The 12,454-nt window shown below is 47.4% G+C and overlaps 1 protein-coding gene across 1 annotated transcript in view; it reads left to right on the top strand.

Moving 5' to 3' along the window:
• LOC116939738 (uncharacterized) overlaps positions 1 to 12,454 on the top strand; it is a 33,180-nt gene that overhangs the window by 2,476 nt on the left and 18,250 nt on the right. The window contains exons 2-8 of the mRNA XM_076063215.1: positions 543 to 717; positions 1,851 to 1,963; positions 3,117 to 3,175; positions 4,460 to 4,543; positions 6,639 to 6,792; positions 8,654 to 8,739; positions 9,488 to 9,626. Coding sequence (XP_075919330.1) covers positions 543 to 717; positions 1,851 to 1,963; positions 3,117 to 3,175; positions 4,460 to 4,543; positions 6,639 to 6,792; positions 8,654 to 8,739; positions 9,488 to 9,626 — 810 coding nt within the window. The remainder of the gene's footprint in view (positions 1 to 542; positions 718 to 1,850; positions 1,964 to 3,116; positions 3,176 to 4,459; positions 4,544 to 6,638; positions 6,793 to 8,653; positions 8,740 to 9,487; positions 9,627 to 12,454) is intronic.

The raw sequence follows: 12,454 nt of genomic DNA on the forward strand, positions 1-12,454 counted from the left end.
TTCTCGATGTACCATCACATGGCCGAGAAATTGTTCGTACGGTATTTGGATGATAGACTGTGACAACTTGGGGAAGCCTTTATTCAGCAGATGGTTGTTGATACATACCACAACTATAAGCATTAGCTTCGTCGTGGATACAAATATAGGTAGTGTGGAGCAATTAAATAAATACGATGAAAAATAGACCTCCTTTGCATTGTCGTCTTTCCACATAACATTTCATGAATGGTTTGCTTTTACTCATTTCATCGGCCACGCGGCCTTAAGGGAGTCCATCTATTCAGCAGCATTGGCCTAACACAAGACAACTCAGGACCGGTGTTCGACATTCCATGTCCGTGTCTCATCAAAAGAGTCAGGCTTGGCTAATTGGCTGATGATGCTCGTCATGATGATTGACTCAGCAGCGATTTGGAGAGTTCTGCTGCACGTGCTCACTCCCGAACCCCTCCTGGCTCACTCCCCAACCCCTCCTGTCTCTTCCTCCCCACCCCTCCCGGCTCTCTTCTATCGCTCCGCGGACACCCCCGACTCCACAGCCAACCTGCGGCTCCCGCGCCAGCGACGCAAGACGTCGGGACACACAGGTGACCCGGCGGACTCAGAGGACCCAGGACCCTCGCACGGGGATCACAGGGAGGATCGGGCCCCGCGTCTCCGTCCCCTTGCAGGGGTCCCGATGGAGCGAGACGAGGACGTGGCACCACCTAAAGAGTGAGAATCCAGTGCTGTATTATCGTTGTTGTTGTTCCAACGTATTTTCATTATAACTAGTCCCATTGTTGCGTGGGGTCGGCTGCTCGCCCTTGTCTTTCTCTACGTGTTTATAAAACCGTGCCTCTTCCCCAGTAACATCAACTGTCCATACATACAGACCCCGTAGACTTAGAGACTCATAGACTCACACTTACATGAAACACAGACTTAACATAGAGACCAGCCAAATGTCACAGACCCATACACCACGTGATTTTCTGCTCAAATGGAATGAGCATTGAGGTGGTGCTCATCTCCACGTTCGCAGCACATAGCCAGTGCTGGAATTTCCACATTCGTATGGCGGCGGCGAGTATATCCATAAGACAATCACTTTTAACTCCGCTGCCAAAGTGGTACATATTGCCTCGACCTAGAAGAGGTGATGGGCTGAGTCAACCCCAAACCAGGATGTGAACTATCAAACGATTGCGAGCCGCTCGCTCTGCTGCTGACCCATCGGGGCCGGTGATGCCAAGTCGAGCTGCGACCATCATCGACGGTTGAAATAATCACTTAATCGATCGCGTCGAGCCTTCCTCGATCTGATAATAATTAAGTGATTTGATTTGATTTTCAGCCCTTGGTGAATTTGCTGTTGGATTAAGGCCGATGCACCCACGCCATGTCGGTCATTGTGGCTGTTTTTTTAATTTTTAAGTCATACTTCACCACAGCTGGTCAGTGCGGATTGGTGAAGTATATTCATATGAATGTTATTTATTTTCGATGTAATTCAATAAAGTAAGTTTTAAAAGATTATTAAATCGATGTAATTTACAAATCGTGGCAATTTCCTTCTCTCTCTCTCTCTTGCCACTGTTTACGTGCTACGTGAAGAAGGGCCATTGGCCGAATTGTCGCCAGTTATACATTTAGCCCTTTAAGGCCACGACATTGTTATTGACGAATGCTTTGAGTGTATTTGTTATAGTTGTGCTTGCGCACCACTGGCAGCAGCAGCAGCAGCAGCAGCAGCCTAATGCACGTATGTATGTTGAACTTCTTTCGGACCGCACGTAGCCAACCTAATCACCAAGCCATTAGTTTCATGCGTCGCGCACTTTCTGCCCGCCATTGTGACCGTGCAGCGGGGGGGAGCGCGCCTCCGGCTGGGAGACGACTCGAGGCGCCGAGTCCGAGGACGCGCCCTGGGACAGCTTCCGCGTCCTGGTTCGCCTGCGCCCGGGCGACAAGAGCGACGGTGCGTCCCCCCAGGCGTGCCGTGTGGTCGCGCGGGGGCCGCATGCATGGAGGACAACGGGGGAGACGCTTCGGCTGACATCGTCCATCGGTGGCGTGGGATTTCCGGCATTAAACCCAATGAGAGATCGTTGCCGAGGTTCGGTGATGAAACGCATTCGATCAACGAGCAATGCCGCCAACGATGGATCTCGTCAGTGGTCCGCACAGCTGGAGTTCTACGAATTGCCCCCCCCCCCCCCCCCCCAACCACGTCATTTATACGCAGAGAGCATCCCTGTATACGTGGAATGTAGGGTGCCAACGTTGGGCCAAAGGTCCCAACCATATTCCAACGTTGGCGCAACGTTGGCATGTGGTTTACTGCAATTGTATCGCTGGGAACTTTGCACGGCAGGTTCAGTTGCTCGCAGTATAACTCTGGGTTAAAGATGAGCCGATCTGTCAGGCTGCAATACAATTCGGCTGGTATTTTTTAAGAAAAATTGTTTACATTTGTTTACTCACTGAGCCTCGTGACACTTTTTCTGGAGATGGTCCTGAATATTGCTATGTATATACCAAGTGAGTAATTCGTGGGTCGTTTTTCACATTTGGCAAATTTGGACCATAGCGCCGGCACACAATGGCCTGCTCTTGTAACCGACGTCATGGGAACTTTAACGTCCACTGTGAAGCAGACGGCGTGTATTTTTTGGTTGATAGCCGGTAGGAAGAAGATAATGAGTGGTGGTTCGTGGGTCTAGTTTTAGGAGGCTACAAAACTCCAGTCTTGGGTAACAGGTCCAGGTGGTCTAATTTAGAGACTGTATTGCGATGGCAGTCGTTTCAATATCAGCGCTTAATCCACCAGACAGGCACATGCAGGACGATATTTATCATCACCACCACCATCATCACCACCACCATCACCATCAACAATAACAACAGCATCATCATCCTGAACGTCATACGCCGCTTTATTATTTCGATCATCAATGAATCCAGCTGCTCGTCTCACTTGAGACTGAAAAACCCGAGAGAGACTGATGCCATGTGCAGCCAGTAATTCACACGCAGTAATAATAACATTCTATGGATAATGTTCATTGCCTCCCATTTGCGGCCATAGCCTTGTCGCTGTATCCATTGACACACTATGTCTTGTGCTGCAGAGACAAAGCGATGCGTGAAAGTAGAAGGACAGCATGGAGTTCAAATCAACACTGGCCGGGTGAGGACTGGTGCATTCAGAAGTTCATCGTCTCTTCTCAGTGCAGTTTCCCATTATTTGGGGTCGGCTTTCTTTTGGAGTCTTCACTCCCCACTCCCGTTTCTTGTGCGCAAATCCCCGTCGACACCACATTTCCTTGTCTCTTCTTCTGTCTCCGCCGGTCCCCCATTTCTTGGGTCTTCCGACGAAAGCGTGGTCGGTGGTCTCAGAGCCCTCCCTCCACACAGCTATCCTTCTTTCGTATGGCTGGTGTAGATTTAGACCAACGACTATAATTTCACATTCAGGTGGTCAAGCCAGATAACCACGTCAGGAGCAGCCGAGTGCACCACTGTGATGATGAATTGGTTGCCGGCTGGCTCAAAAAGACTAGCAGATGATACTAATAATGATGCAGAAATAAATTATTAAATGCTTGTTCTGCACTCTCTTACCCGTGTAATCCGTGTCTCTGCGCTCGGCATGTACAAACAATCTAGACCAGGGGTCAGCAACTAAAATACAAGAAGAGACATTTTTTGTTCGAATTTGGTATTAAAAAAAACATTATTTCAAGAGCCACAATGCGTGTGAATACGAGATTGCGGTCCTTAAAAAATTATGTCACGAAGCAGCCCTTGAAGAGCCGCTTGCGTCTCTGGAGCCGCAGGTTGCTGACCCTCTGGTCTAGACGATACTCCATCACGCTCTTGGTAATGGGTGCCACTGTCACTCATTCCCTAGTGGTATCGTTTGTGATGTGGTCTGTCCTTGATACATCCATCATCCACCTAAACGCTCTCATCTCTGTGGAATTCAGTGTTTGTTTTTAAACTTAATCATACACCATCACTTTTCTCTATACCCCATAATCAGCCTTAACATTAATGGGTTTATGCGGTTTAGCTGTATAGCTCTCCGATGGTATTTTCGGGTTGTACTGTACAACATGCGTTACAAACCCCAAACACATTGAAGATTTGCGGTACAGATTTTCCCTTTCAGCCAAGGCCACTTTTCTGCCACAAACCCTTTGGCTTTCCTCTCTATACTTCATCCGCACTTTCTTGAGAAAGTTTATGTTCTATCATTCCCAAGCAATCATCATCATCTTGGTCATCATCCATTGCCGTGTGCTGCTGGATTGAGGCTTCTTCTCTGCTGGCAACCATAGTCATCGCCTTATATTCACGCGAGCGAGCGACTGCTGCAGGCCTAACGATGCGCGTGTTCCAGTCGACGGTGCAGCCTGAAATGAGGTGGTGGCTGCTAATTGGTGCTTGCGCGGCTCGGCGCGTGTGACAGGGGAACCAGACGCAGGTGCTGGAGTTTGACGCAGTGCTGGACGAGGACGCCTCGCAGAGGGACGTGTACGAGGCCATTGCCAAGGTAGCGGCCGCTGCTCTCCGTAAAAACGATGGCCGATATGAATCTAAGCCATACTTGTTTTTATTATAAAACTGAACTATTTTTTGTTCTTACCATGTAAGGTCCACTGAGCCTATACATAGATATTTTTCAGAAGCGATCTGGCCCACGAATGACAGCCCGACAAAGTGGCTTATGTGGAAATGTATAGCGGCCAAATACTCTATAAACACGTGATGTTGATTCTAAATGTGGAGGGGAAAAGCCGGAGGACCCAGAGAAAAATCCACGTGACCACGGGGAGAGAGAGAACATGCAAACTGCAAACATGCAAGCGGCAGGGTCGGGATCGAAACCACATCCTCCTGTATACCGGGCGAGGTAGTTAACATCTCGCCACTGTGGCGCCCATTCATTGTTCCATCGTGCTGCAGCGTCGTCACTTGTTCACTCGATGCATAACTATTGCAGAGACGTCGTGGGTGGAATGATTTACCTCCTCCCCGAATGAATGGCCGTAATTCAGGGTCGCAATTTTATTCAAGCATCGACAGTTTTTTTTTAAACTAAACATTGCTGTGAATTGTATAAAGTCTCCAGTGGCCACAGAGGTCTTCCTATGCTCCCGTGTATTGCCACAGATTGATATTCAAATCACTCGACCACTTTATTGCTGCCACGTCAGAGAATTAAATCAATATTTGAATGCTATCTCTCGGGGCTGCTGGGTGACATTAAAGCATTTCACACAATATGCAGTAGATACGAATCAGGGAAAAACATATAATTACATACGCAATTTGATGCATGTTTCGTGAGATTTAAGGGTCGATATTAATTGAGAAATAATTACATTGTGGTACTATTTGTTGCCTGAAGGAAAATTACGACATGCACCTTTGGGTAAGGAAAAATAATGTCTGCTGCCCGTGTTGTTGATGGACTTAATAGTTATTAAAATTGCATTTGTATTTGGCGATCACGTGAGGGTTAGTGAGGTCAGCCATGTCATAGATGTGTTAGGTAATTCATGATTATCCCTCGGGAGTCTGTGATTTTGAGGATTCGGGGTCAATTGAAGTATCAATAGTTTTGTCGTTGTGTTGAGTTTAGAGTCTCTCGTGGCTGCAGGGGTAACCTGAACCAAGCACATACGAATTATTGATTTTTTTGCACACGATTCGTGTACTGTAAGTGTAAGAACACATTTCAATCAAATAATCAATACAAACTATTATGTGCCTTATCAAAAGTTAAGAGGTCATATTGGCCAGTGCTGTGGATGTCGCCACACCGTTCACACGCCTACATATTTAATTAATATGTTGGTCATGGACGGAGTTGTGGTGTAGCAGTCAGCACTATGAATCTGGTGACCTGAGTTCGATTTCCTGCTACAGCTTACATCAGTGGTGAGTGATATCTGACCAGTCCTGTACACCGCCACTCATTCACCAGTGTGGTGTAGTATAGTCAAACAACCCCTATGACTGACACGGCAGGGGAAGACGTTTGTCCAGCAAAGGAAAATAATTTATCACAAGTGTTTGTGGCGTGGTCTATCATTGGTAGCTTTTTGTACTAGAGCAATGAGACGGCACCAATACCAGACCTGGTTTACATCTCAGCTTGCTTGTTGAGATGGCAAACCATGGTTACTGAGACACTTTTCTCGAGGCACTCACGTGTCTCGCACGACTGCCAACACTCAGAAAAAGCAAATATCCCCGAAAGCGAATATTTTAAACTTTTCTAAAATGCTGGCGGTGCGTGCGTGTGCGTGTGTGCGTGAGCTCGATTACCGCTCATGGTCAACACCAGTGACGATTACCTAAACCAGTCCTAGGTCCTCACCATAGTCGAACCAGCCTCAAATAAGTACCTGATGCGGTGTGTATAAACATCGTCACTGGAGAGACAAAGGCGGCCGGGCGTGGTGCTGGCCACCTATCCACTCATGTGCTGTGCCGGCCTTCATAGGTGCTCTCTTACGGTATTGCCCCAACAGTCTGTTTAAGCTACACGGGGTGTCTTTGTTGTGTATGTGTATGTGTACGTATATGTGTGTGTGTGTGCGTGCGCGTGTGTGTGCATGTGTCGTGGTGGCTGGCGGCAGCCCCTGGCGCGGCGTGTGCTCGACGGGTTCCACGGCTGTGTGGCCACGTACGGCGCCCCGGCCACGGGGAAGACGCACTCACTCTACGGCACGGGGCTCTGCGGCGGCCGCCAGCGTGGGCTGCTTTCACGCGCCGCTGAGGACATCTTCCAGGGTCGGCGAGTCCACAAATCCGCAATAATTTATTTATTTGATCCACAATCGATTGTTGGGTTAGGCCACGAAATTATCTGGACAGATCTGGGTCGTTAGACAGACCCACCCCCACCTCACCAACTGACATAGCCAAACACATTAAATTGTTGCACTTACAGTCATTGAACACGCCAATTATTGTTGAGCTGAATAATTCTCGCAGCCAAAATTAATCGTGAGTTATCGCGACGTTTTGCTTGAAACTGCGCCACGTATCTCTGGCATAATATCCATGAAGTCGGAAAAAAACCTACGCGTTAAGTGTTTCAGTCACAAGAGTGCGCTTCACATCACAGAATTTCACACAAGCGGGGACGCGGCCCAGTGGTAGCGCGTGCTCGCTGCTTATTGCAGAAGCTCGCAGGTCAAATACACAAGGCCACGCTGGTTAATATTGTGGGTTTATTAACCATGACGTATTCACTGCCCGCTTCACATTGGACGTTGAAGATTTCCTGAGGAGAATAAGCTGTATTGTACTGACGTCGTGGTCCAAATTTGAACAATTGTACCCGCGAATTACGTAATTTACTTTCAGACAGGAGGAAAGGTTGTGCCTTCCTTTAATAATGGTCATGGGCCCCCTTGGTTACTCCACACGGGCCCCCTTGGTTACTCTCCACATGGGCCCCCTTGGCTACTCCACATGGGCCCCCTTGGTTACTCTCCACATGGGCCCCCTTGGCTACTCCACATGGGCCCCCTTGGCTACTCCACATGGGCCCCCTTGGTTACTCCACATGGGCCCCCTTGGTTACTCCACATGGGCCCCCTTGGCTACTCCACATGGGCCCCCTTGGCTACTCCACATGGGCCCCCTTGGTTACTCCACATGGGCCCCCTTGGTTACTCCACATGGGCCCCCTTGGTTACTCCACATGGGCCCCCTTGGTTACTCCACATGGGCCCCCTTGGCTACTCCACATGGGCCCCCTTGGCTACTCCACATGGGCCCCCTTGGTTACTCCACATGGGCCCCCTTGGTTACTCCACATGGGCTCCCTTGGCTACTCCACATGGGCCCCCTTGGTTACTCCACATGGGCCCCCTTGGTTACTCCACATGGATCCTCTTGGCTAGTCCACATGGGCCCCCACAGAAACTTTATTCCCCTGCCCCCTAGCATTCAAGATGGTTCCCATCTACCCGCTCAGCGTGAACACGGCTCCTGGAGTAGGGCATGACTTGGGTTAATGCATCACCACCGTTGCCTAAGGCGGTGTGTTCTTGTCTCTTGGAGATGGTTGGCCAGAACAGTTTTATACGCGGATCGTGGATAGGACCCATGTTGACTTTACTCACCCTTGGCAAAACAAGCTCGCATTTGTGCGAGTGCGTAAATTGTAAGTGAGTAATGTTGGTACTGTTTGTTAATCTAATGCTCAAACTGTTAAAACGAGTGACAGTTCCATGAGTAGATTACCGACCATTTAACACACATCTTGTTTTTTTTCTGGAATTAAAGAATACCATTTTTGTTTTTCATCAAAACACGAGACCAGGGAGCCTTAGAATTTAAAACAAACTTGGACCATAAAACTGTTCCAAGAGCTGTTATTTTTTGTACCAAACCTTTGCTGCGGTGAATCCAACACCACTCATTCTGCCATTGACAATAGTAAAATCGGCATAATTTTGACGTTTTAATTTGGTGGTCTAAGGCAAGGCTGTGTGAATTAAACACGTGGTACGTTCACGTCACGTGGCACACAAGGAACAGTTTTGTGGTCGCAATTGTTCCATTTGCTGTCTGTAAATCACCGTTTGCATACAACATTACTCTTGCCACTCATTTGGACGTGTCTGACTTGTGAGTGCAGGGATACAACAGTCAAGCCTTGGTTGCACACATCGGGTCGTCATTTCCTTCATTCAGCTGTGGAACGAGCGACTGTACGACCTTCTGGTTGGTTGGCCTACGTCAAGTACTCTTGCATTCCGCTCAATAAACTCCCATTGTAGAACGCCGGCTCGTTCAATATTTACGCGCTCAGATCCACGGCAACAGAATCGGAACCCGGGACGCAGAAGGTGATAATCACCAAATTTAAAGAAAGGTATCAGTTGTGCTTTTATAGTTTCTAAATTCATGGTGTTGTGAAAAAAATATATATAATTGATAACCCACAAAAGTATTATCCAGAGAGTAACTAGGCTTTTGTTGAGAATTAGTGGATTGAGTGGACAAAAAATGTGGGGGAATTTTATATATATATATTTATTTTTTTCAGAAGAACAAGTGGATTATGAAGTGTTCCTATCGTGCTATCAATGGTTGTCATTGATGTCTTATCTACGTGTGTGGGTTATCAAGTTTTTTTTTTTCTCAGAATACAACCAAAGATATTCTGAGTGTGATCCTCACATTGGTGGCCGAGGGTCATTTAAATCTGGCGGATTGCTCCGTCTCGGTGGAGAAGATGGGACATTGCTTACACAGAGGGCTCGTCAGGCTCAAAAGGCCCTCTGCCAACTTGTGAATGTCACCCATTTCACATGATAACATTCTGATTTCTACACACTTACATATACCAGAGTGTAGAGTGGATATCCGCCTACAATAAAGCTACAATGAACACCGTTTTCATTTTGCTTAACTCAGCCAACTTGATTAACTTATTTGACCGTTGCTGTTGTTATAATTTTGCCCGAAGGATCACCAGCATACAGACAGAATCCGAATCCATGAAACTGACGAGGCAGTGTCGTTGGAGGGGCTCGCCGAGACGGAGGTGACGTCCGTGGAAGGTTTGCTCAAGGCTTTCAGGAAGGGCATGTCCAATCGGAGCGCAGGTGTGTGTTTGTATGTCTTTGCATTGGGGAGTAATAAGTACAGTGGTTGGCGTACTGCACTCCAAACATAGCGACCCGGTTTCATATCCCGCTCATGGCCACTACCAGTGACGATTGTCTGAACCGGTCCTGGGCCTCCCCTAGATCGACTCAGTCTCCAATGAGTGCCTGGTGTGGTGTGTAAACATCGCCACTAGGGAAACAAAGGCGCCCAGGCATGGTGCTGGCTACCTGCCCCCTCGTGTGCCATGCTAGCCTTCATAGGTACTCGCTAACAGCACTTGCCCCAACAGTTTGTTGAGGCTATACGGGGGATTTTGTCTTTGCATTGCAGTGCTCAACTGAGTGCCATTTATTTTGTTACAGATTGTTTGGAAGATCGATTGGATGGCTAAATATATATATCTGCATAGTTCCAAAAATACTTATACTACTCACGAACTGGATAGAAATATATATTATGACCTCTGTATTTTGTGGAATATATCCATTCAGGATGCAGTGAATGCGTTGAAGTTGAAATGAGCTACACATGATGGATTCCATGCAATTCAAGTGATCGCATTTCTGTAAACTTACACCATGGTACATTGCAGCAGTATTGGCTGTCGTAAAAAACAATGCGGTTTGGCAGAGCAGTAAGGTACTCGTCTTAGATGAAGACATTTTGATTGTAATAAGCTGGTTTATTTCTCCCTGCTTTTTAAATACCACGCAGGACGTGACGGCTCAAGGTCTTCAGTTTGATCAAAAACAAAACGATTGAAATCATAGCAGCTTCATCAGAGACACCCGCACCAGATGGGGCCCTGTTGGAAATCCATGCAGCCTCCCAGCAGACGTGCTTTGAGAGAACTCAGCACTGTTTATATCACAACACGTGCTGCCTCTGCTGTCCGGTAATGAATCTACCACCTGTACCTGAAAATGAAAAAAACGCAAACTCACCGAGGGTGGGGATTGTGTCCACTTCATGCTGGAGGTCAGGTTAATGACTTGGTTGATATTTTTGCAATCATCGGTGGCTGTTTCAAATGCTGGGTGTGGTGGCGCTCGCCGGTATAAATCCAGAGCTTTGCAAAGGTCTGTGGACCATGTTGGGCTGTTGGGTGGACAGGGGATGGCAAGTGGATTCTTGAATCCTTCCGTGTGGAGCTTTGAAGATGTATCCCCTAGTGGGCAAGGTGGATTTTCTGAGTACTCCAGTTTACTCCCACATGCAAACCATATATGAATGGAATAGTCCAAACATCCCAATGCAGGACCATCCTTAAAAAAAAACAATCTTGAGACTCATAGAGTGAGGCTTTCCTGGATTAAAAAAATATATCATTTTCAGTGCACTGGCTGTTGTGTAATACTATCATTGATTCTACTGCTTGCTTAGAGGGAAATATTTACGTTTTATCGCCTGAAGCTTTCAATTACCAAGCAGAGCACAAAAACAAGACAAGCTTATACCTGCGACTGTGGCTCCATTCCTTCCCTGCACCCTCTGTGCTGCATAGCTTACAGCGTGCTCGAGGCAGTGGAACGTGCAGACATGGCCATATGAAATAAATAGACATCACTAGGGCCTCATTTGTCACATTTGCTGCGTTAATGGTGGGCTGGAAATGACACGTGACTTGTAGCCACGGCCATAGAAAGAGGTGTGCTCGATGTGTTGTGCCGGGTGCAAAAAGATTTGTCCGGGTGACTGACCGAGAGGAACAGGAGTGAAATTAAGCACTGGACTGCAAGACAAAATAGCACAGATTTTCTTTTTACACGTTTACACGTAAACATACGATTACTATGAATGCACCTTTACTACCCGATGGCATACTATCGTAAGGCCCAGGCTGATCAGAATTGGTCAAGGCGCAGCTCTGCATGCTCGATGACACCACTGCTGGTGTCATCAGCAGTGGTGTCATCGCTAGAGGGAGTTATAGAGGGCCTCTTTGGCCCACTTTTCCATGCTGGCCAGGTGCCTCATAAAAGGTGGCATTTAAAAGGAGCTACATACTTGGTCGTGTTTTACAGGTATATTCAAGGTAAAAGGATTGCGTTTATACAGAACTATGAATGAGAATGAAAGAGATTGCAAAGCTGTTTTCAAACCTCAAAGCGAAGTTGTTTAAAAAACTACGCAGAGCAACGCAAGGACGATGAACCTGGCCGCGTGAGAGGAAGCTCAAGTCGGAAATATCTTATGGAAAAAAAAACTCCACGTGGTGTCCGTTGCCATAACCCAATTGGAACCCTTCCACATGAAAGCGAACTACAGTGTAAAATCGGAGCTGTGTGCACAATGAAAGGGCGCTGTTGGTTTTTGTTGTTTTCATAGAGTCGACGCATTTCTACGGGTTCCTAAGAAACCCTTAGACTCCTGGCACGCGAGCACCGAGCAGAGGAGCATTCCGGGTGACAGTGATTGTCCCTTTGGTCCGCTGGTTTCTGCTGCACGGCAGCGTCAAGCCATAGAACGTTACGTCACCACGGCAATGAAGGGCGATTGCCTGAAACGTCGCCGGTTATATATTTTTCTCTTAAGGCAGCCTCATCAGGCTGTCGCCTTGAAATGTTGTCGCCTGATGAGGCTGGTTGTAATTAAATGGCGAAACGTCGTACTCTAATTGTACATGTTGTGGGCTGACTCTCCAACACACCGGTGTGCTGAACTAGTTAACTAATTGGCATGTTTTGTTTACGTGACGAACCTTACTAATTGGCTGTGTCGGCTGGTGGTGGGTTTAACGACACATTTATATTTACGTGATCGCACCCAAAAAAAACCCTCTTAAGGATAATATTGGTCACGAAAGCCTACTCAGTGTTAAGTT

This window comes from Petromyzon marinus, chromosome 6, assembly GCF_048934315.1.
Source record: "Petromyzon marinus isolate PM22_M1 ecotype Great Lakes invasive population chromosome 6, UKy_Petmar_22M1.pri1.0, whole genome shotgun sequence".
NCBI lineage: Eukaryota > Metazoa > Chordata > Hyperoartia > Petromyzontiformes > Petromyzontidae > Petromyzon > Petromyzon marinus.